Raw genomic sequence first — 21,864 nt, 5'->3', positions numbered from 1 at the left:
AGGTGGGTTCACCTCAGGCCGTCGTCTCCCACCTCCAGGCTACGGCCGACCTCCTGCATTTGCTGGGGTACTCCATCATCCTGCTGAAGTCGCTCATGAGTTCCTCTCAGACGCTCCCCTTCATTGGAGAGGTTCTGGATTCGACGCAGTTTCTGGTTTATCCTCCCGCGCAGCGAGTCTGGGATATTCAGGCTATGATTCCAATCTTTTGACCTCTATCCTGGGTTTGTCAGGATGACCCTCCGGCCCCTGGGCCTAATAGCGTCCTGTATCCTGCTTGTGCACCATGCCAGGTGGCATATGCAGGCTCTGCAGTGGGACCTTAAGTTTCAGTGTGCGCAGCATCGGGGCAACCTGTCCGATTATGTCCAGATCTCGGAGGGCACTGCGCAACAATTGCAGTGGCGGCTCACGACTCGCGATTGGGTCAGTGGCAGATCCCTCTCCCTTCCCCAACCGGAGCACACAGTGGTGACGGATGCATCCCTCCTGGGATGAGGAGGCCACTTGGGAGAGGCGGAGATCAGGGGACTCTGGTCTCCGGCGGAGTCCTGGCTCCATATCAACCTCTTGGAACTTCGGGCGATCCGGCTTTGACTGAAAGCATTCCTTCCCATTGTCCGGGGAAGTGTGGTGCAGGTGTTCACGGACAACACCACCGCCATGTGGTTTTGCAAAAAACAGGGTGGGGTGGGGTCCTGCACCCTATGTCAGGAGGCTCTGCGCCTCTGGACGTGGCTGGAACATTAAGGCATTACCTTGGTGGTTCAACACCTGGCAGGTTCTCTGAACGCCAGGGTGGACGAAAGCAGCCGCCGGTGCTTGATGGATCACGAATGGCATCTGCACTCGGACGTGGGGCAAGGTCTCTTTCTGCAGTGGGGAGAGCCTTGGTTAGATCTATTCGCCACCGAAGAGAACGCGCAATGTCATCAGTTCTGCGCGTTGGCATTTCTAAGGCGGCACTCGCTCGGCGACTCTTTTCGTCGCGAGTGGAGTTGCTTTCTGTTGTACGCCTTTCCGCCTATACCACTTCTGCCCAGAGTGCTGAAGACGATTCGGCGCGACCGGGCCCAAGTCATCCTTGTGGCTCCGTATTGGGCACGAAGATACTGGTATCCCGAGCTACTCAGCATGGCGATCGATTCGTCTGCCCCTTCGGGAGGATCTTCTGTCGCAGCAGCAGGGGATGGTCCTCCACCCGAACCTGTCCAGCCTCCACCTCCATGCGTGGAGATTGAGCGGCGACAGTTGACAGCTTTCGATCTTCCTCCCGAAGTCTGTGATATCATTCTGGCCGCCAGGCGTCCCTCCACTAAAACGGTATACGCCTGCAGGTGGAACAAGTTTGTGGCATGGTGCACAGCAAAGGCTGTGGATCCCCTTTCTGCCCCTCTCTCTGTTGTTCTTCTGTTCCTTCTTTCTTTGGCCCAGCAGGGCTCTGCTCTAGGCACTATCAAAGGTTATCTTTCGGCCAGCTCTGCCTTTTTGAGGCTTCCAGATCAGCCTTCTCTCTTTAAGTCCCCGGTTGTTAACCGTTTCCTTAAAGGCATTACGCACACGTTTTCTCCCATGCCGTTCATCATGCCTCAATGGGACTTGAATCTCGTATTGACCTATCTGATGTGCGCTCCGTTTGAGCCCCTTCATACCTGTCCTTTGCGTCTTCCTACTCTTAAGACGGCTTTCATGGTCGCGATCACCTCTGCCAGAAGAGTGAGTGAGCTTCAGGCTCTTTCTTCCAAACCTCCTTTCCTTTCTGTTCATCCGGACAAGGTGGTTTTACGGACCCGTCCTTCTTTTTTGCCAAAGGTTGTCGCGCCCTTCCACATCTGGCAGACCATCACTTTGTCCACCTTCTTTCCGCCTCCGCATCCTTCAAGGGAGGAGGAGAGGCTCCACCGTCTGGACCCAAAACGTGCGCTCGCGTTCTATCTGATGCGTACACAGCAGTTCCGGGTAGATGACCAGCTCTTTGTTGGCTACGTGGGCGCCAAAAAAAGTCGAGTTGTGCACAAACAGACCATATCGCGGTGGGTCGTTCTGTGTATCAAAGCATGTTACTCCTTGGCTAAGAAGGAGCCTCCTGTGGGGCTGCGTGCCCATTCGACCAGGGCAACAGCAGCAACTACTGCCTTGGGACATGGCGTTCCCCTGCAGGACATTTGTCAGGCAGCTACGTGGGCCTCGTTGCACACGGTTACCAGGCATTCCGGACTCGGTGGAGAGGGTAGGTGAAAACGGATGGCATGAGCGACGTGAAGTTTCTACTTTATGAGGAATTCTAGCTCAATGTACACCCACCGAGTACTGTTGCTGTCTAAACTGATACTAAATAGGGTAATACCAGACACTGACAGGTATTTTAAATAAGAGTCACTAACTGACGTGACACTATCCAGTCTAGAATACTGTTATAACTACATTCTCTTTAGTTGTAGATAGTGTTTTTTCTGAGGTCCTGAAGAATCGCGAGTGTACAAACTCATAGCGAGAAACATGTTGACCATTTTTTAGTTCACTCACACATGAGACATTATACTCCGTTGAGTGCCACATCTTCACGTTTTTAATCAGGGAAGGAGGCCCCCAGAATAAAAATTTTTTCCAAGCTGGCACTCTTAACCCTGTTTTATACCACTTAGTCACATCTACACCACTTAGGCCCCCTCACCCGCACTTCACCATACGGCAGTCGGATTGAAGATCTCCGACAAAGTGCCCCTTATTAAGGGACCCCGTTAGGCATTGCACCGCCGGCCCGACGAGGAGCAGCCCATATGATGAAGCATGACACCTGCAAGGGTGTGTGAGGGCATTATTATCCGACAAATGGATTACCAACTTCCAACACACAGTGGATACAATTGGTCCTAGCCTTACTCTTGACTCTTCTCCCTTCTTTCAATTTTGAGGAACAGCAGAAATTTCCTTTTTGAGATTGTGTACCAGGCATTACTGCCTTGACAGTCCGGTCTGGAGAGACGGCTTCTTTGGCCGTTCTGAACTCCGTGACTTTCTGGTGTAATCTTGTTCGCAGAACCTCCACCGGGGTTGGTATTGCTGGGGTATCTGGTCTAAGGTAAGGAATCTATCACTAACGTGTCTCTTTCAGATGCACAAGTTACTACTTGTGTAACGATCTATCTGTAAGAGACATTAGTTGGTGATAGATTCCTTACCGCCCCACACATCCTCCCCGTTCTGCGAACTGATTCTAGGGTTAAGGTCATCCCCCTTTCAGGGCCCTAGTTTCATGGCACCAGTGGTCAGTTTCTTGCATGGCTCTGCGTTCCTGGCGCAGAAAGTCGTGTACAGAACTGACGTCAGCGCGCATGGGTGGCACCTAAGTAGTCTTCGTGACGTCATCTCGGCGCTTGCGACGCCAGTGACGGGCGCCAAGCCACACGACGCCACCTACTGATGCGCAGGGGTACTGCTACAGAAATCTTTCCGGATCCAGTCTGATGCCTGGGGATATTCTAAGGTAAGAAATCTATCACTAACTAATGTCTCATACAGATATATCGTTACACAAGTAGTAACTTGTGCTACAGGCCTGCCATGGCAGCCTGTGTGAGTTGGTGCTTGCACCGCTCACAGCAGATAAGGTTCCTTATATCTGAGGTCCCTGCACTTAAATACTATGTCCCTGTGTGGCAGGCTCTACAGTCCTGTGGGCAGGGTGCTTGGTTACAAGTGTGAGGGTGCCCCTGCATGAGTAGGACACCCCTACAAACCCCATAGTCGATTCTCCAGGCATTGTAGGTGCTTTCAGCCATTTTGATACATATAGTGGACATCAGTCATTATGAGATGTCTAACTATATAGTGGCTGCACCAAACCTGGTCATGTTTGGTATCAAAACATTTTTAAATCACAGCCCAACACTGATTCCAGCATTGAAAGCATGTTCCCATGTACTATAGGGCTCCCTATGGTACCCTCCTGTACTACCGGTAACAGCCTTTCAGGGTCTGTCAGCAAGCTAGTGCTGCTGCCGACCACAGAGACAATTCTGCCCTCCTACTGCTGAGCCAAGCTTGAGCAGGGGAAGGTAGAACGATAGGTTTCCTGTCACAGGGAGGTGTGACCACCGCCCAGACAGGACTTAGTGTATTGAGATGGGGTGGGGGGTGCTTGCTAGCGTCACCAGCCTGCTTTGAAGGTAGCATTTGGTGCCCTTCTTGCATTCTCCAGTTTAAGCTGTTCAGGGAGCCCTTAGCTCCTGCTTGGGCACAAAACTGGACAAAGGACATGGGAGTACCTTCCCCTATGTCCAGTCCCTCCTCTGGGAGGGACCCCTGAGTCGTTCCAACCCTTTCCCTAGGGTACCTAAGGGCTTACCTGAGGGTTGCTCCTCAGATTCGTCATGGGACCAGACTCAAGCCTGAAACCACGTCATTGTTCGACCATCTGGACACTTGGACTTCGCCTGGAACCAAGACTGCACCAACGAAGACTCCTGCTGCTTCTGGTCTCGCTGTTCTGTAAGTCGTCTTCGTTGTCCATCTTTGCTTCTTCCAGGATCTTCAACCGACCTGTGGGCATCAAGGACACCCAAAGTAATCTCCCTTGGCATAAAGGAGTCACTTGCCTGAATCTGCAGGCAATGCAACAAAGCTGACCGATCTGCTGCTCCTGATGCTCTTTCCTACACACGTCCTCCTAGAAAGAGATGCGAAACAGTATGATCTTCTTGTGGTTCTGTGACGCAACTCCAGAAAACCACAAGATCCCTTCCAGTCATGGATTTCTTCTGGTCCTAGGGGCTTAAACTAATGCATACACCACTTACTGTTCAGGCACTCGTACTCTACATGAAAAAGATGTACAGGGTGCCAGAATCTGCACCAGCACGCTTAACTGCCCCCCTGCAGACTTTCTCCATCATTGTAGCAGTAGGTCTAGAAGCCCTGTCTCGTAGACACACAGATAATTTGGGGTTCAGAGTCAGCTTTGCTGCAATATCCACATAAGCTGAAAATACTGTGGCAATCCTGGGAAATATCATTGCCAGATGTTGGCAACCTTACTCCAAAAGGAAAGAAGCTATGAAGGGTGCAAATGCATCAGCCTTCATCATTGACAAGGCAATGTATATTTCTAATAGAGGTTTTGATGGCCAAATTCAGTTTGGAAAACAAGTAAAAGGCTCCCTGCAGAACATAAAGGCTGACATAGACACAGCATGCTCCCTAGGAGCTATACTACTGTTCAGGTGCCTCCTTTTCATGGTTCACAGAAACCTCAGGCCTACAGAGGGAGCTTCTCCCAAAAAGGAGGCCAAGGACGACATTATTAGCCTCCCAAGACAATCATATTATGGTCAGTTCTATTCCTCAGTGAGAGGTCCGAATAAATAATAGAGAAATAATATCTGTGCTCCCAGGACATCCAGAAGATATCTTGAATTTCACCAGCAGCCCTCATGCGCTACTCCCTTGCTTCAGGTTGGAAGAATTTCTGATTTTGTGTTCCAAAGGGTAACTGTCAAGGCTAACCTGTTGATGCGTTAGGAAGGGAGGTATGCCACATCCCTGAATCTTCTGGGTAAGTATTTTCATGAGTAGTATAGGTTGTATACTACTCGTCACCATGTATTTTTTGACAGGTGGCCACGCCCCTTTGACCACGCCCCTTTGGTCCGTGTGTCTATATTGGACGTGTTCCAAGTCTGATTTTAATCGGGGTTTTAATCGGTCCTTATAACGTATTGATAAGATTATAGCATTTTATTGTTTTATAGGTCGTTATTTTGTGAATCATGGCTTATAAAATGATACGGCGATGAAATAAAAAAAAAAAAATAAAAAAAAAAAAGCGTATAAAACGATAAGTTAGGATTTGTGAATCAAGGCTTATAAAATGATACGGCGATGAAATCATAAAGCGTATAAAACGATAAGTTAGGATTTGTGAATCAAGGCTTATAAAATGATACGGCGATGAAATCAAAAAGCGTATAAAACGATAAGTTAGGATTTGTGAATCAAGGCTTATAAAATGATACTGCGATGAAATCAAAAACGTATGAATCGACCACGCATGCAGGAGGGTTGCTAAGAAGTGGGGGTAGTGTGAAATACGAGTCTACAAACATACCGCGGGGCGTGTCTAGTATGTTCACAGAGGATATAAGCCAGCATTCCGAGGACCGTGTGTTAAGAAACCCCCGCTTTTTTCCGACAAAGAAAAGCTCGAGCTTTAAGACAACTTTGAGAATGTCTTGCTCTAGCGTGGAAGCGGGGCCCCTTGGAGAAACTATAACAGCGATGCTGAAGGAAGCGGCAAATGCTGCAGACGACGCTGCAGAACTCGACGATAGTGATAAGGAAAATTGCGCGCCAACAACGCCTGCGGGTACTACGTCGGAGATGTCGTCGGCGATGCTGAATAAAAAGCCCGAGACAGACGTCGAGGCATCGGCTATGCCGAATATAATGCCCGAGACCGGAGCCTGCGAAGAGGCGGTTGGTGGCGTTGCTAAAATGGCGTGCAATACCTCCGATGCTACAGACGGCGGTGGAAGAGCGGAACCAAGTGAAGATGACGAGGGTATTGACCTGCAAGAGCCTGAACCCGAGGACTCCAGCGACTGTACAGAGATGGATTCCGGAGAAGAATCTGTAAACGAAACAGAAAAGTGCGAAGTTGGAAAACGAAAAGTAAGTACGAACCGCAATTTTTCGGCAAATCCTCTGGGGTGTTTAAGAGTGTGATGATGAGGCGTGTAGTTGTGAGGAAGGCTGAGGTCGAAAAACCCCTTTTTTCTTTTTATCAGCAAAAGAGAGGAGGAGGAGCCCCAGGCGACAAAACCGCTAGCACGACTATGGAAGTCACACAGCCATCGCTACGTTTTTCATGTCTCTGCTGCTCAAGACAGAAAAAACTTGCCGTAACGCATAAAAACTGCAGCTGTAAGCGCTTAGACGCAATTGTACAATTTTGTCGTGGTGAAAGTTGGAGCACGGATCGATATCGCGGACTTTTGACAGCGATAGCCGCGATCATAAAATTGTGCTTAAAGGCGGGGTGGTACGACGAATGCGAAGGTTGTAAAATTGACGACCCGAGTCAGTTGCATCACGACTGTCTCACGACGGGTGATGAATATGAAGACAGTTTGATACGGAAACTATGTTACAAGCTGGACCCCTATAAGATTATGGCGACGTTGGGGGCGGTCTATGGCTTGAAAGAAATGTCAGTACCCGAAGATTGTAGTAAGATGATTGCGAATGTTTTAAAGTATATTAAGAGAGTACAGTCCCCATCAGAGCATGTGAAAAGTATGTATGAAGCGGGTGATGAAGACATACGCTTGATAATGAAACAGCATTTGAGAAGGAAGAATTACCGTAGATATTTTAAGATCAAGTATCTTTACAGGAGTTTAAAACCGAGGAACATGACATTTCTTAATGTAGAGTAAATGAAAACATGATGATCTTCGCGATTGCTACTATTATGTATGTGTGTTTTTCCGTTGCAGGAAAGTGTGTTTCGACACATGGTTGAGATCGGCGTGCGACCGAGCGTTAGATGCCTGGAAGACGCTTTTTATTTTCTGATCAGAGCAAAGATGGCGTACCCCAAACCAGTGTTTCGCCCGACCGCGCTATGTCGTAACAAGCGATGTGAAATCATCGAAGAGCTTGAAAAAGAACTGGGTCAGAAACCTAGAGGCTTTTACGACGTTGAAAAGAGCAAAATCTTCTTGGGCGCTGACGACGTGCTCGAAGATTGCATCGACAATTATATCAGGCGGACATTTTGCACCCTAGGAACTACTCTGAATAAGAAACAGTTTTTCAATTTCATGAATACAATATCTGATTTGTTTTGTCGAGCCTTCTTGAAGGGGCGTGGGGAGGATGTAAGAAGACTGGTACCGTTCATAGCTAGCAAAATCCAAATATTGATTCTACGTCACGAGTTTTTGAGAGCATTGTGTTAAATATCTATGTTTTTATCGTTATTATCGTTTATAGCGCTGTACATTCCTATATTACCAGTTTAAATCATACACTGTTTAATTCGTGTGTTATTAAATAATCTACTATTGTAAAATAAACCGGCTTCTAGTTCTGATTATTTGATAAAGAAAAATAATAAAACAAAAGTGAATTAATAGAATAGGGGGGCGGGAGTAGGGGTTGCGGTATTTTAGTTCAAGAAGCGCTACGATGCAGAAGCTTTTCAAAAGAGTTTATTACAACCCCTCGAAAGTTGGTAGTTTTGGCGGTGTAGAAGCCTTGTACAAGGAGAGCAAAATCCACAACGACGGTGTTAAAAGAACACAGGTACGCGACTGGTTATCGGGCGAAGATGCCTACACGCTACATAAGGGGTCGAGAAAGCGCTTTCAAAGACGGCGTGTGATAGTCAGCGGCTTAAATCATCAATGGCAAGCGGACCTTCTAGACGTCCGTGAACATGCCGCGGTTAATGATGGTGTAAAATTTATATTAACGGTGATAGACGTACTGTCAAAGTATGCATTCGCCGTTGGCCTGAAGGAAAAATCGGGGAGCTCGGTCACAAAAGCCTTTGATTACATTTTCAGCAGCGGGAGAATTCCTAAAAAGTTACAAACAGATAGAGGAAAAGAGTTTGAAAACAAGACGCTAAAAGCTCTGCTGAACAAGTATGGTGTAAAACATTTTGTTACAAACAACGAAGTGAAGGCGGCGATTGTAGAAAGATTCAACAGAACTCTCAAGGCACGAATTTGGCGGTATTTTACAGCGTACAACACATTTCGTTATATAGATCGTTTACAAGATTTTATTGAAAGTTACAATCATAGCTATCATAGAACCATTAAGACGTCCCCTGTAGAAGTATCCCCGCAAAATGAGTTGAAAATTTGGAGAACTGTGTACGGGTCCGTGTTCACCAACAACCCTGTTTCAAAAAACACTCTCAAAAAAGGTGATCATGTTAGGGTATCTAGATGCAAGGGGGTATTTCAAAAGGGGTATGAGCAGACTTTTACAGATGAGATCTTTGTGATAGACAAGATTTCCAAGCATTCAGGCGTTACAGTTTTTAACTTAAAAGACTATGCTGGGGAGGAGGTCGAAGGGTGTTTTTACAAAGAAGAGCTGCAAAAAATAAAACAGGATCAAGATCGTGTGTACCGTATTGAGAACGTTTTGGCAAAGAAGGGGCACGGGGCACAAAGACAGTGCCTAGTTAAATGGCGGGGATGGCCTGATAAATTTAATAGTTGGGTCTCTGAGAGTGAATTAAAGGATATACAAAGTCTACAACAGCGGATATAGGCATTTAGGTACCGCGGAAGCGCCATGGAGGTCGGACCTTTTTATCTGACGCTCCCGAGTAACGCGTCTTTGGACACTTTCCCTAATAACAAAATTTCAAATTTTACGGTGAAACTAGCAAAACCTATTCATCTACAAGGAGATTGGGAGGTGGCCCTAACAGAAATTCAGTACCCGCACACGTGGGACACTTTTGAAACAGAGGATGTTAGATTTACGGTGGTACGCAAGAAGGAAAGCGCCCACGAACTTTCTTTCCCGCCGGGGCACTATGACAACATACGAGACATTGTAGAAGTAATGAATAAATCCATTGGTAACATATCGGAACTTGTTGACCTTAGATTAACGTATGAACCACGACTTCGAAAAGTGCAGTTGAGGAATGCTCAAGACTATGGTATTTTGGTGCGTGAAAAACTGGGGAGAGTGTTGGGGCTGACGCCTAACGTTCACCACTCTTCATCAGCGGGGAAAGCCTACACGGATGTACACGGCGGATTTTATATGATGTTTGTATACTGCGACGTGATAGAGCATCAGAGAGTGGGGGATAGCTACGTGCCTCTCCTCCGGTGCGTGGAAATCACAGGCAAGAATAATAGCATGATAAACATCATTTACACCAAAAGAGATTATGTACCGATCAGCAAAAAACATTTTCACACAATAACTTTGGAAATGAAGCTTCGCTATGACTTTACCCACTTTAAATCTTATATTAGTGTTCAAATCGTCCTTCAGTTCCAAAGTTATTGTGTGAAAATGTTTTTTGCTGATCGGTACATAATCTCTTTTGGTGTAAATGATGTTTATCATGCTATTATTCTTGCCTGTGATTTCCACGCACCGGAGGAGAGGCACGTAGCTATCCCCCACTCTCTGATGCTCTATCACGTCGCAGTATACAAACATCATATAAAATCCGCCGTGTACATCCGTGTAGGCTTTCCCCGCTGATGAAGAGTGGTGAACGTTAGGCGTCAGCCCCAACACTCTCCCCAGTTTTTCACGCACCAAAATACCATAGTCTTGAGCATTCCTCAACTGCACTTTTCGAAGTCGTGGTTCATACGTTAATCTAAGGTCAACAAGTTCCGATATGTTACCAATGGATTTATTCATTACTTCTACAATGTCTCGTATGTTGTCATAGTGCCCCGGCGGGAAAGAAAGTTCGTGGGCGCTTTCCTTCTTGCGTACCACCGTAAATCTAACATCCTCTGTTTCAAAAGTGTCCCACGTGTGCGGGTACTGAATTTCTGTTAGGGCCACCTCCCAATCTCCTTGTAGATGAATAGGTTTTGCTAGTTTCACCGTAAAATTTGAAATTTTGTTATTAGGGAAAGTGTCCAAAGACGCGTTACTCGGGAGCGTCAGATAAAAAGGTCCGACCTCCATGGCGCTTCCGCGGTACCTAAATGCCTATATCCGCTGTTGTAGACTTTGTATATCCTTTAATTCACTCTCAGAGACCCAACTATTAAATTTATCAGGCCATCCCCGCCATTTAACTAGGCACTGTCTTTGTGCCCCGTGCCCCTTCTTTGCCAAAACGTTCTCAATACGGTACACACGATCTTGATCCTGTTTTATTTTTTGCAGCTCTTCTTTGTAAAAACACCCTTCGACCTCCTCCCCAGCATAGTCTTTTAAGTTAAAAACTGTAACGCCTGAATGCTTGGAAATCTTGTCTATCACAAAGATCTCATCTGTAAAAGTCTGCTCATACCCCTTTTGAAATACCCCCTTGCATCTAGATACCCTAACATGATCACCTTTTTTGAGAGTGTTTTTTGAAACAGGGTTGTTGGTGAACACGGACCCGTACACAGTTCTCCAAATTTTCAACTCATTTTGCGGGGATACTTCTACAGGGGACGTCTTAATGGTTCTATGATAGCTATGATTGTAACTTTCAATAAAATCTTGTAAACGATCTATATAACGAAATGTGTTGTACGCTGTAAAATACCGCCAAATTCGTGCCTTGAGAGTTCTGTTGAATCTTTCTACAATCGCCGCCTTCACTTCGTTGTTTGTAACAAAATGTTTTACACCATACTTGTTCAGCAGAGCTTTTAGCGTCTTGTTTTCAAACTCTTTTCCTCTATCTGTTTGTAACTTTTTAGGAATTCTCCCGCTGCTGAAAATGTAATCAAAGGCTTTTGTGACCGAGCTCCCCGATTTTTCCTTCAGGCCAACGGCGAATGCATACTTTGACAGTACGTCTATCACCGTTAATATAAATTTTACACCATCATTAACCGCGGCATGTTCACGGACGTCTAGAAGGTCCGCTTGCCATTGATGATTTAAGCCGCTGACTATCACACGCCGTCTTTGAAAGCGCTTTCTCGACCCCTTATGTAGCGTGTAGGCATCTTCGCCCGATAACCAGTCGCGTACCTGTGTTCTTTTAACACCGTCGTTGTGGATTTTGCTCTCCTTGTACAAGGCTTCTACACCGCCAAAACTACCAACTTTCGAGGGGTTGTAATAAACTCTTTTGAAAAGCTTCTGCATCGTAGCGCTTCTTGAACTAAAATACCGCAACCCCTACTCCCGCCCCCCTATTCTATTAATTCACTTTTGTTTTATTATTTTTCTTTATCAAATAATCAGAACTAGAAGCCGGTTTATTTTACAATAGTAGATTATTTAATAACACACGAATTAAACAGTGTATGATTTAAACTGGTAATATAGGAATGTACAGCGCTATAAACGATAATAACGATAAAAACATAGATATTTAACACAATGCTCTCAAAAACTCGTGACGTAGAATCAATATTTGGATTTTGCTAGCTATGAACGGTACCAGTCTTCTTACATCCTCCCCACGCCCCTTCAAGAAGGCTCGACAAAACAAATCAGATATTGTATTCATGAAATTGAAAAACTGTTTCTTATTCAGAGTAGTTCCTAGGGTGCAAAATGTCCGCCTGATATAATTGTCGATGCAATCTTCGAGCACGTCGTCAGCGCCCAAGAAGATTTTGCTCTTTTCAACGTCGTAAAAGCCTCTAGGTTTCTGACCCAGTTCTTTTTCAAGCTCTTCGATGATTTCACATCGCTTGTTACGACATAGCGCGGTCGGGCGAAACACTGGTTTGGGGTACGCCATCTTTGCTCTGATCAGAAAATAAAAAGCGTCTTCCAGGCATCTAACGCTCGGTCGCACGCCGATCTCAACCATGTGTCGAAACACACTTTCCTGCAACGGAAAAACACACATACATAATAGTAGCAATCGCGAAGATCATCATGTTTTCATTTACTCTACATTAAGAAATGTCATGTTCCTCGGTTTTAAACTCCTGTAAAGATACTTGATCTTAAAATATCTACGGTAATTCTTCCTTCTCAAATGCTGTTTCATTATCAAGCGTATGTCTTCATCACCCGCTTCATACATACTTTTCACATGCTCTGATGGGGACTGTACTCTCTTAATATACTTTAAAACATTCGCAATCATCTTACTACAATCTTCGGGTACTGACATTTCTTTCAAGCCATAGACCGCCCCCAACGTCGCCATAATCTTATAGGGGTCCAGCTTGTAACATAGTTTCCGTATCAAACTGTCTTCATATTCATCACCCGTCGTGAGACAGTCGTGATGCAACTGACTCGGGTCGTCAATTTTACAACCTTCGCATTCGTCGTACCACCCCGCCTTTAAGCACAATTTTATGATCGCGGCTATCGCTGTCAAAAGTCCGCGATATCGATCCGTGCTCCAACTTTCACCACGACAAAATTGTACAATTGCGTCTAAGCGCTTACAGCTGCAGTTTTTATGCGTTACGGCAAGTTTTTTCTGTCTTGAGCAGCAGAGACATGAAAAACGTAGCGATGGCTGTGTGACTTCCATAGTCGTGCTAGCGGTTTTGTCGCCTGGGGCTCCTCCTCCTCTCTTTTGCTGATAAAAAGAAAAAAGGGGTTTTTCGACCTCAGCCTTCCTCACAACTACACGCCTCATCATCACACTCTTAAACACCCCAGAGGATTTGCCGAAAAATTGCGGTTCGTACTTACTTTTCGTTTTCCAACTTCGCACTTTTCTGTTTCGTTTACAGATTCTTCTCCGGAATCCATCTCTGTACAGTCGCTGGAGTCCTCGGGTTCAGGCTCTTGCAGGTCAATACCCTCGTCATCTTCACTTGGTTCCGCTCTTCCACCGCCGTCTGTAGCATCGGAGGTATTGCACGCCATTTTAGCAACGCCACCAACCGCCTCTTCGCAGGCTCCGGTCTCGGGCATTATATTCGGCATAGCCGATGCCTCGACGTCTGTCTCGGGCTTTTTATTCAGCATCGCCGACGACATCTCCGACGTAGTACCCGCAGGCGTTGTTGGCGCGCAATTTTCCTTATCACTATCGTCGAGTTCTGCAGCGTCGTCTGCAGCATTTGCCGCTTCCTTCAGCATCGCTGTTATAGTTTCTCCAAGGGGCCCCGCTTCCACGCTAGAGCAAGACATTCTCAAAGTTGTCTTAAAGCTCGAGCTTTTCTTTGTCGGAAAAAAGCGGGGGTTTCTTAACACACGGTCCTCGGAATGCTGGCTTATATCCTCTGTGAACATACTAGACACGCCCCGCGGTATGTTTGTAGACTCGTATTTCACACTACCCCCACTTCTTAGCAACCCTCCTGCATGCGTGGTCGATTCATACGTTTTTGATTTCATCGCAGTATCATTTTATAAGCCTTGATTCACAAATCCTAACTTATCGTTTTATACGCTTTTTGATTTCATCGCCGTATCATTTTATAAGCCTTGATTCACAAATCCTAACTTATCGTTTTATACGCTTTATGATTTCATCGCCGTATCATTTTATAAGCCTTGATTCACAAATCCTAACTTATCGTTTTATACGCTTTTTTTTTTTTATTTTTTTTTTTTTATTTCATCGCCGTATCATTTTATAAGCCATGATTCACAAAATAACGACCTATAAAACAATAAAATGCTATAATCTTATCAATACGTTATAAGGACCGATTAAAACCCCGATTAAAATCAGACTTGGAACACGTCCAATATAGACACACGGACCAAAGGGGCGTGGTCAAAGGGGCGTGGCCACCTGTCAAAAAATACATGGTGACGAGTAGTATACAACCTATACTACTTTCATGTCCCTATACATTCAAATCACAGGCGGTACCTGAGATTTTCAATGGCAAGTCCATGCTATTAAATTATTGCATTTCCATTTGGACTGACGCCTGTCCCTCAGATCCTTACAAATTGCCTGGTGCTGGAAGCTGCTTTCCTCCTTAGACAAGTTCCCCATGTATTTCTGTACTTAGGCTTATGAAGGCTCAGTTCACAGCTGCCTGCATCAGCCTATTCCAAGAACTAGACAAAAGGCACTTAAGAGCCACTCCCAGTCGAAGGCATGGATCCTCTCCTGAGAAAGAACTTCATCCCATTTCAAATTTTCAAGTAAGTTCAAAACAAAGAAGAATCCCAAGTTGCAGCAGGATGATTCTTAATCTCGCCACTCTTGAGCAGAGACTTCATGGGTGCCTCTTAGTCCCTACTTTCGACAGAGAAGCCGATTCCACAACTGGTCTCAATTCTTTCAGACTTCACAGGCTCAACAAGTGGTGGCTTCAAGGTGGCCATGTTGTGGATTTTTGGCACCCTTCCGACTCCTTCTGTCATGCCTTTGAATCACACGTATTCAAGGCTCCAGCGGCATTACCATCTGTGGATTCAGCCTAAAAGTGTTTGTGCCTCTTGACCCTGCAGCAGGACCCGACCTGGCATCCAGAGCCGACGACCATGCCAACATCGAACTCAGTACCACATTCCACTCCAGTTCTTTCCATGACTACCCCAGATCCGACGTGGAGAAGGACCCAATTGTCTTGTCTGACTCAGAGACAAATCTGCCACAACCAAAGTTGCTTTACATGCACACTCAAACGCAACTGCTCCTACCTCTTTCTGATTCTGAAAAAACTCTTCCACTTCCCAGGAGTCACCCTCAAGCACTCCCAAATCTTTTGGGTTTGGATTCGGAGAATAACCAACCTGGTAAGAGTGCCAAGAAGTTTGGTATGGCACATTGCACTACTATGGTGATAGGAATGTTTTGATGGACCTTCAGGAGACCAGTGGCTTGGTTGACTCCACTGGGGTGAGTCCCAGAGAATCAATCTCTTTTACTGTAGCTGTGCAGCATGGTGCCAATGTTCTCGACTTACATCTGCTATCTACTAAGGTCAAGGTGACAGTACTGATGGAGTTCCTGCAACCTGGTCCATTTTAAAAATCCAGTCATCAATGCCCAGGCCCTCAAAGGCAACATTTTGCCAAGGACACCACACACAAACTGCTTTATTTGCCCAGTAGAGTGCAGGATAAGTTATTACCTCCACAGGTGGCGGAGCATACGTCTGACAAATGGGTGATCAGACTGCTCAACAAAGATGTGCTCTGCCATTCTTGTCAGATACACAGCATAGTCCACCCTCATCAGAGCAGCTGTTTGAATACCATTTCTCTATTGTGCAGCACTAAGTCAAGGTTCTTTCACAAGGAGTCCTAGAAAGGGTTCCAGTATCCGAAATAGGGACTGGATGTTACTCCTGTTATTTCCTGGTGCCGAAGAAAGATGGAGACCTTTGTCCTATTTTAGACCTGTGCCCTCAACTTCTTCCTGAAATGGAAACATTAAAGATGGTCACATTGGCCCGGGTGCTTTCTGCCCAATATCTAGGAGACTGGATGGTAGCACTAGACCTGTGTGATGCCAGTTTCACATCCCTGTCCTGCAGTCCACAGTCATCAGCTTTGGAACAAAGTGGGCCAAGAGCATTTTCAGTTTTCCGTGCTCCGGTTCAGCAGTGCCCTCTGGGTGTTCACAAAAGTGATGGTGGTGGTGGCTGCAATATTCAGAGGTCGGGTATACTAGTCTTTCCCTAACTCAACGACTGGCTGTTGAAGGTGGGCTCCCCCACTCAGTTGTGAATTACCTTCAGACAACGGAAGGCCTCTTAAAATATTTGGGGTCTTCGATCAACTTGGTAAAGTCACACTGAACTCTTTCTCAGAGACTCCCATTCATCAGTTTCAAGCCTTCCCTCTGGATCAACAAGTCCAGGACATTTAAGCTATGATCACAATGTTTAATTTTCAGTCCTGGATCTCAGAGAGAGTGGCTCTGAAACTTCACCTCTTGCATCCTGATAGTGGATTACACCAGGTGGAACATGTGGGGTCTCAGTGGCCACAGCACCAAGGGAGCCTGTCAAATTCCATCCAGTTATCTTCGGAGATGTCAAAAAAAGTGTAGTAGTAGATGTTCGACGACAGTCTGATTGGCAGTAGATCCCTTTCCATAAATCGCCCAGAGCTCACTGTGGTGACTGACTCGTTGCTGCTGGGTTGAGGAGGTTACCTCAGAGAGGGTGAGAGCTAAGGTCTTTGGTGTCTGGCCCAGACCCAGTTTCACAATAATCTCTTGGAGTTGTGGGCCATATGCTTGGAGTTGAAGGCCTTCCTGTCGACCATCAAAGAAAGTTTGGTTCAAGTTTTTACTGACAATGCCATGGCCATGTGGTACTGCAACAAGCAGGGTGGGGTAGAGCCCTTGGTCTTGTGCCAGGAAGCTATATACCTCTGTCAATGGGAGGGCCATCAGGGCATTTCCCTGGTCGTGAGCCATCTGGTCTGATCTTTGAACACCAGCATGGATGCACAAGTTACTACTTGTGTAACGATCTATCTGTAAGAGACATTAGTTGGTGATAGATTCCTTACCGCCCCACACATCCTCCCCGTTCTGCGAACTGATTCTAGGGTTAAGGTCATCCCCCTTTCAGGGCCCTAGTTTCATGGCACCAGTGGTCAGTTTCTTGCATGGCTCTGCGTTCCTGGCGCAGAAAGTCGTGTACAGAACTGACGTCAGCGCGCATGGGTGGCACCTAAGTAGTCTTCGTGACGTCATCTCGGCGCTTGCGAAGCCAGTGACGGGCGCCAAGCCACACGACGCCACCTACTGATGCGCAGGGGTACTGCTACAGAAATCTTTCCGGATCCAGTCTGATGCCTGGGGATATTCTAAGGTAAGAAATCTATCACTAACTAATGTCTCATACAGATATATCGTTACACAAGTAGTAACTTGTGCTACAGGCCTGCCATGGCAGCCTGTGTGAGTTGGTGCTTGCACCGCTCACAGCAGATAAGGTTCCTTATATCTGAGGTCCCTGCACTTAAATACTATGTCCCTGTGTGGCAGGCTCTACAGTCCTGTGGGCAGGGTGCTTGGTTACAAGTGTGAGGGTGCCCCTGCATGAGTAGGACACCCCTACAAACCCCATAGTCGATTCTCCAGGCATTGTAGGTGCTTTCAGCCATTTTGATACATATAGTGGACATCAGTCATTATGAGATGTCTAACTATATAGTGGCTGCACCAAACCTGGTCATGTTTGGTATCAAAACATTTTTAAATCACAGCCCAACACTGATTCCAGCATTGAAAGCATGTTCCCATGTACTATAGGGCTCCCTATGGTACCCTCCTGTACTACCGGTAACAGCCTTTCAGGGTCTGTCAGCAAGCTAGTGCTGCTGCCGACCACAGAGACAATTCTGCCCTCCTACTGCTGAGCCAAGCTTGAGCAGGGGAAGGTAGAACGATAGGTTTCCTGTCACAGGGAGGTGTGACCACCGCCCAGACAGGACTTAGTGTATTGAGATGGGGTGGGGGGTGCTTGCTAGCGTCACCAGCCTGCTTTGAAGGTAGCATTTGGTGCCCTTCTTGCATTCTCCAGTTTAAGCTGTTCAGGGAGCCCTTAGCTCCTGCTTGGGCACAAAACTGGACAAAGGACATGGGAGTACCTTCCCCTATGTCCAGTCCCTCCTCTGGGAGGGACCCCTGAGTCGTTCCAACCCTTTCCCTAGGGTACCTAAGGGCTTACCTGAGGGTTGCTCCTCAGATTCGTCATGGGACCAGACTCAAGCCTGAAACCACGTCATTGTTCGACCATCTGGACACTTGGACTTCGCCTGGAACCAAGACTGCACCAACGAAGACTCCTGCTGCTTCTGGTCTCGCTGTTCTGTAAGTCGTCTTCGTTGTCCATCTTTGCTTCTTCCAGGATCTTCAACCGACCTGTGGGCATCAAGGACACCCAAAGTAATCTCCCTTGGCATAAAGGAGTCACTTGCCTGAATCTGCAGGCAATGCAACAAAGCTGACCGATCTGCTGCTCCTGATGCTCTTTCCTACACACGTCCTCCTAGAAAGAGATGCGAAACAGTATGATCTTCTTGTGGTTCTGTGACGCAACTCCAGAAAACCACAAGATCCCTTCCAGTCATGGATTTCTTCTGGTCCTAGGGGCTTAAACTAATGCATACACCACTTACTGTTCAGGCACTCGTACTCTACATGAAAAAGATGTACAGGGTGCCAGAATCTGCACCAGCACGCTTAACTGCCCCCCTGCAGACTTTCTCCATCATTGTAGCAGTAGGTCTAGAAGCCCTGTCTCGTAGACACACAGATAATTTGGGGTTCAGAGTCAGCTTTGCTGCAATATCCACATAAGCTGAAAATACTGTGGCAATCCTGGGAAATATCATTGCCAGATGTTGGCAACCTTACTCCAAAAGGAAAGAAGCTATGAAGGGTGCAAATGCATCAGCCTTCATCATTGACAAGGCAATGTATATTTCTAATAGAGGTTTTGATGGCCAAATTCAGTTTGGAAAACAAGTAAAAGGCTCCCTGCAGAACATAAAGGCTGACATAGACACAGCATGCTCCCTAGGAGCTATACTACTGTTCAGGTGCCTCCTTTTCATGGTTCACAGAAACCTCAGGCCTACAGAGGGAGCTTCTCCCAAAAAGGAGGCCAAGGACGACATTATTAGCCTCCCAAGACAATCATATTATGGTCAGTTCTATTCCTCAGTGAGAGGTCCGAATAAATAATAGAGAAATAATATCTGTGCTCCCAGGACATCCAGAAGATATCTTGAATTTCACCAGCAGCCCTCATGCGCTACTCCCTTGCTTCAGGTTGGAAGAATTTCTGATTTTGTGTTCCAAAGGGTAACTGTCAAGGCTAACCTGTTGATGCGTTAGGAAGGGAGGTATGCCACATCCCTGAATCTTCTGGGTAAGTATTTTCATGTCCCTATACATTCAAATCACAGGCGGTACCTGAGATTTTCAATGGCAAGTCCATGCTATTAAATTATTGCATTTCCATTTGGACTGACGCCTGTCCCTCAGATCCTTACAAATTGCCTGGTGCTGGAAGCTGCTTTCCTCCTTAGACAAGTTCCCCATGTATTTCTGTACTTAGGCTTATGAAGGCTCAGTTCACAGCTGCCTGCATCAGCCTATTCCAAGAACTAGACAAAAGGCACTTAAGAGCCACTCCCAGTCGAAGGCATGGATCCTCTCCTGAGAAAGAACTTCATCCCATTTCAAATTTTCAAGTAAGTTCAAAACAAAGAAGAATCCCAAGTTGCAGCAGGATGATTCTTAATCTCGCCACTCTTGAGCAGAGACTTCATGGGTGCCTCTTAGTCCCTACTTTCGACAGAGAAGCCGATTCCACAACTGGTCTCAATTCTTTCAGACTTCACAGGCTCAACAAGTGGTGGCTTCAAGGTGGCCATGTTGTGGATTTTTGGCACCCTTCCGACTCCTTCTGTCATGCCTTTGAATCACACGTATTCAAGGCTCCAGCGGCATTACCATCTGTGGATTCAGCCTAAAAGTGTTTGTGCCTCTTGACCCTGCAGCAGGACCCGACCTGGCATCCAGAGCCGACGACCATGCCAACATCGAACTCAGTACCACATTCCACTCCAGTTCTTTCCATGACTACCCCAGATCCGACGTGGAGAAGGACCCAATTGTCTTGTCTGACTCAGAGACAAATCTGCCACAACCAAAGTTGCTTTACATGCACACTCAAACGCAACTGCTCCTACCTCTTTCTGATTCTGAAAAAACTCTTCCACTTCCCAGGAGTCACCCTCAAGCACTCCCAAATCTTTTGGGTTTGGATTCGGAGAATAACCAACCTGGTAAGAGTGCCAAGAAGTTTGGTATGGCACATTGCACTACTATGGTGATAGGAATGTTTTGATGGACCTTCAGGAGACCAGTGGCTTGGTTGACTCCACTGGGGTGAGTCCCAGAGAATCAATCTCTTTTACTGTAGCTGTGCAGCATGGTGCCAATGTTCTCGACTTACATCTGCTATCTACTAAGGTCAAGGTGACAGTACTGATGGAGTTCCTGCAACCTGGTCCATTTTAAAAATCCAGTCATCAATGCCCAGGCCCTCAAAGGCAACATTTTGCCAAGGACACCACACACAAACTGCTTTATTTGCCCAGTAGAGTGCAGGATAAGTTATTACCTCCACAGGTGGCGGAGCATACGTCTGACAAATGGGTGATCAGACTGCTCAACAAAGATGTGCTCTGCCATTCTTGTCAGATACACAGCATAGTCCACCCTCATCAGAGCAGCTGTTTGAATACCATTTCTCTATTGTGCAGCACTAAGTCAAGGTTCTTTCACAAGGAGTCCTAGAAAGGGTTCCAGTATCCGAAATAGGGACTGGATGTTACTCCTGTTATTTCCTGGTGCCGAAGAAAGATGGAGACCTTTGTCCTATTTTAGACCTGTGCCCTCAACTTCTTCCTGAAATGGAAACATTAAAGATGGTCACATTGGCCCGGGTGCTTTCTGCCCAATATCTAGGAGACTGGATGGTAGCACTAGACCTGTGTGATGCCAGTTTCACATCCCTGTCCTGCAGTCCACAGTCATCAGCTTTGGAACAAAGTGGGCCAAGAGCATTTTCAGTTTTCCGTGCTCCGGTTCAGCAGTGCCCTCTGGGTGTTCACAAAAGTGATGGTGGTGGTGGCTGCAATATTCAGAGGTCGGGTATACTAGTCTTTCCCTAACTCAACGACTGGCTGTTGAAGGTGGGCTCCCCCACTCAGTTGTGAATTACCTTCAGACAACGGAAGGCCTCTTAAAATATTTGGGGTCTTCGATCAACTTGGTAAAGTCACACTGAACTCTTTCTCAGAGACTCCCATTCATCAGTTTCAAGCCTTCCCTCTGGATCAACAAGTCCAGGACATTTAAGCTATGATCACAATGTTTAATTTTCAGTCCTGGATCTCAGAGAGAGTGGCTCTGAAACTTCACCTCTTGCATCCTGATAGTGGATTACACCAGGTGGAACATGTGGGGTCTCAGTGGCCACAGCACCAAGGGAGCCTGTCAAATTCCATCCAGTTATCTTCGGAGATGTCAAAAAAAGTGTAGTAGTAGATGTTCGACGACAGTCTGATTGGCAGTAGATCCCTTTCCATAAATCGCCCAGAGCTCACTGTGGTGACTGACTCGTTGCTGCTGGGTTGAGGAGGTTACCTCAGAGAGGGTGAGAGCTAAGGTCTTTGGTGTCTGGCCCAGACCCAGTTTCACAATAATCTCTTGGAGTTGTGGGCCATATGCTTGGAGTTGAAGGCCTTCCTGTCGACCATCAAAGAAAGTTT

General features: G+C 46.4%; 3 protein-coding genes across 5 annotated transcripts in view; 2 read left to right on the top strand and 1 right to left on the bottom strand.

The window, feature by feature from the left end:
- Positions 1-21,864, top strand: part of TNPO1 (transportin 1) — a 1,554,860-nt gene that overhangs the window by 1,137,946 nt on the left and 395,050 nt on the right. The window lies entirely within an intron of this gene.
- LOC146865531 (uncharacterized) lies at positions 5,994-8,078 on the top strand. Of its 2 annotated transcripts, none has more exons than XM_085632349.1 (2): positions 5,994-6,669; positions 7,497-8,078. In XM_085632349.1, the coding sequence occupies exons 1-2, from the start codon at positions 6,019-6,021 to the stop codon at positions 7,959-7,961; spliced, it is 1,116 nt and encodes a 371-aa protein (XP_085488475.1). In that variant the 5' UTR covers positions 5,994-6,018; the 3' UTR covers positions 7,962-8,078. The 2 variants fall into 2 exon arrangements, with proteins under 2 accessions (XP_085488475.1, XP_085488474.1); XM_085632348.1 differs by having other exon boundaries at positions 6,786-8,078.
- LOC146865530 (uncharacterized) lies at positions 11,930-14,014 on the bottom strand. Of its 2 annotated transcripts, none has more exons than XM_085632346.1 (2): positions 13,339-14,014; positions 11,930-13,222 (listed from the first exon to the last, which is right to left on the bottom strand). In XM_085632346.1, the coding sequence occupies exons 1-2, from the start codon at positions 13,987-13,989 to the stop codon at positions 12,572-12,574; spliced, it is 1,302 nt and encodes a 433-aa protein (XP_085488472.1). In that variant the 5' UTR covers positions 13,990-14,014; the 3' UTR covers positions 11,930-12,571. The 2 variants fall into 2 exon arrangements, with proteins under 2 accessions (XP_085488472.1, XP_085488473.1); XM_085632347.1 differs by having other exon boundaries at positions 11,930-12,511.

The sequence above is a fragment of the Triturus cristatus genome, chromosome 2_1 (genome assembly GCF_964204655.1).
Source record: "Triturus cristatus chromosome 2_1, aTriCri1.1, whole genome shotgun sequence".
Classification (NCBI taxonomy): domain Eukaryota; kingdom Metazoa; phylum Chordata; class Amphibia; order Caudata; family Salamandridae; genus Triturus; species Triturus cristatus.
Note: the sequence above shows the minus strand (reverse complement) of the source record. Positions and strands in the feature narration are given on the sequence as shown.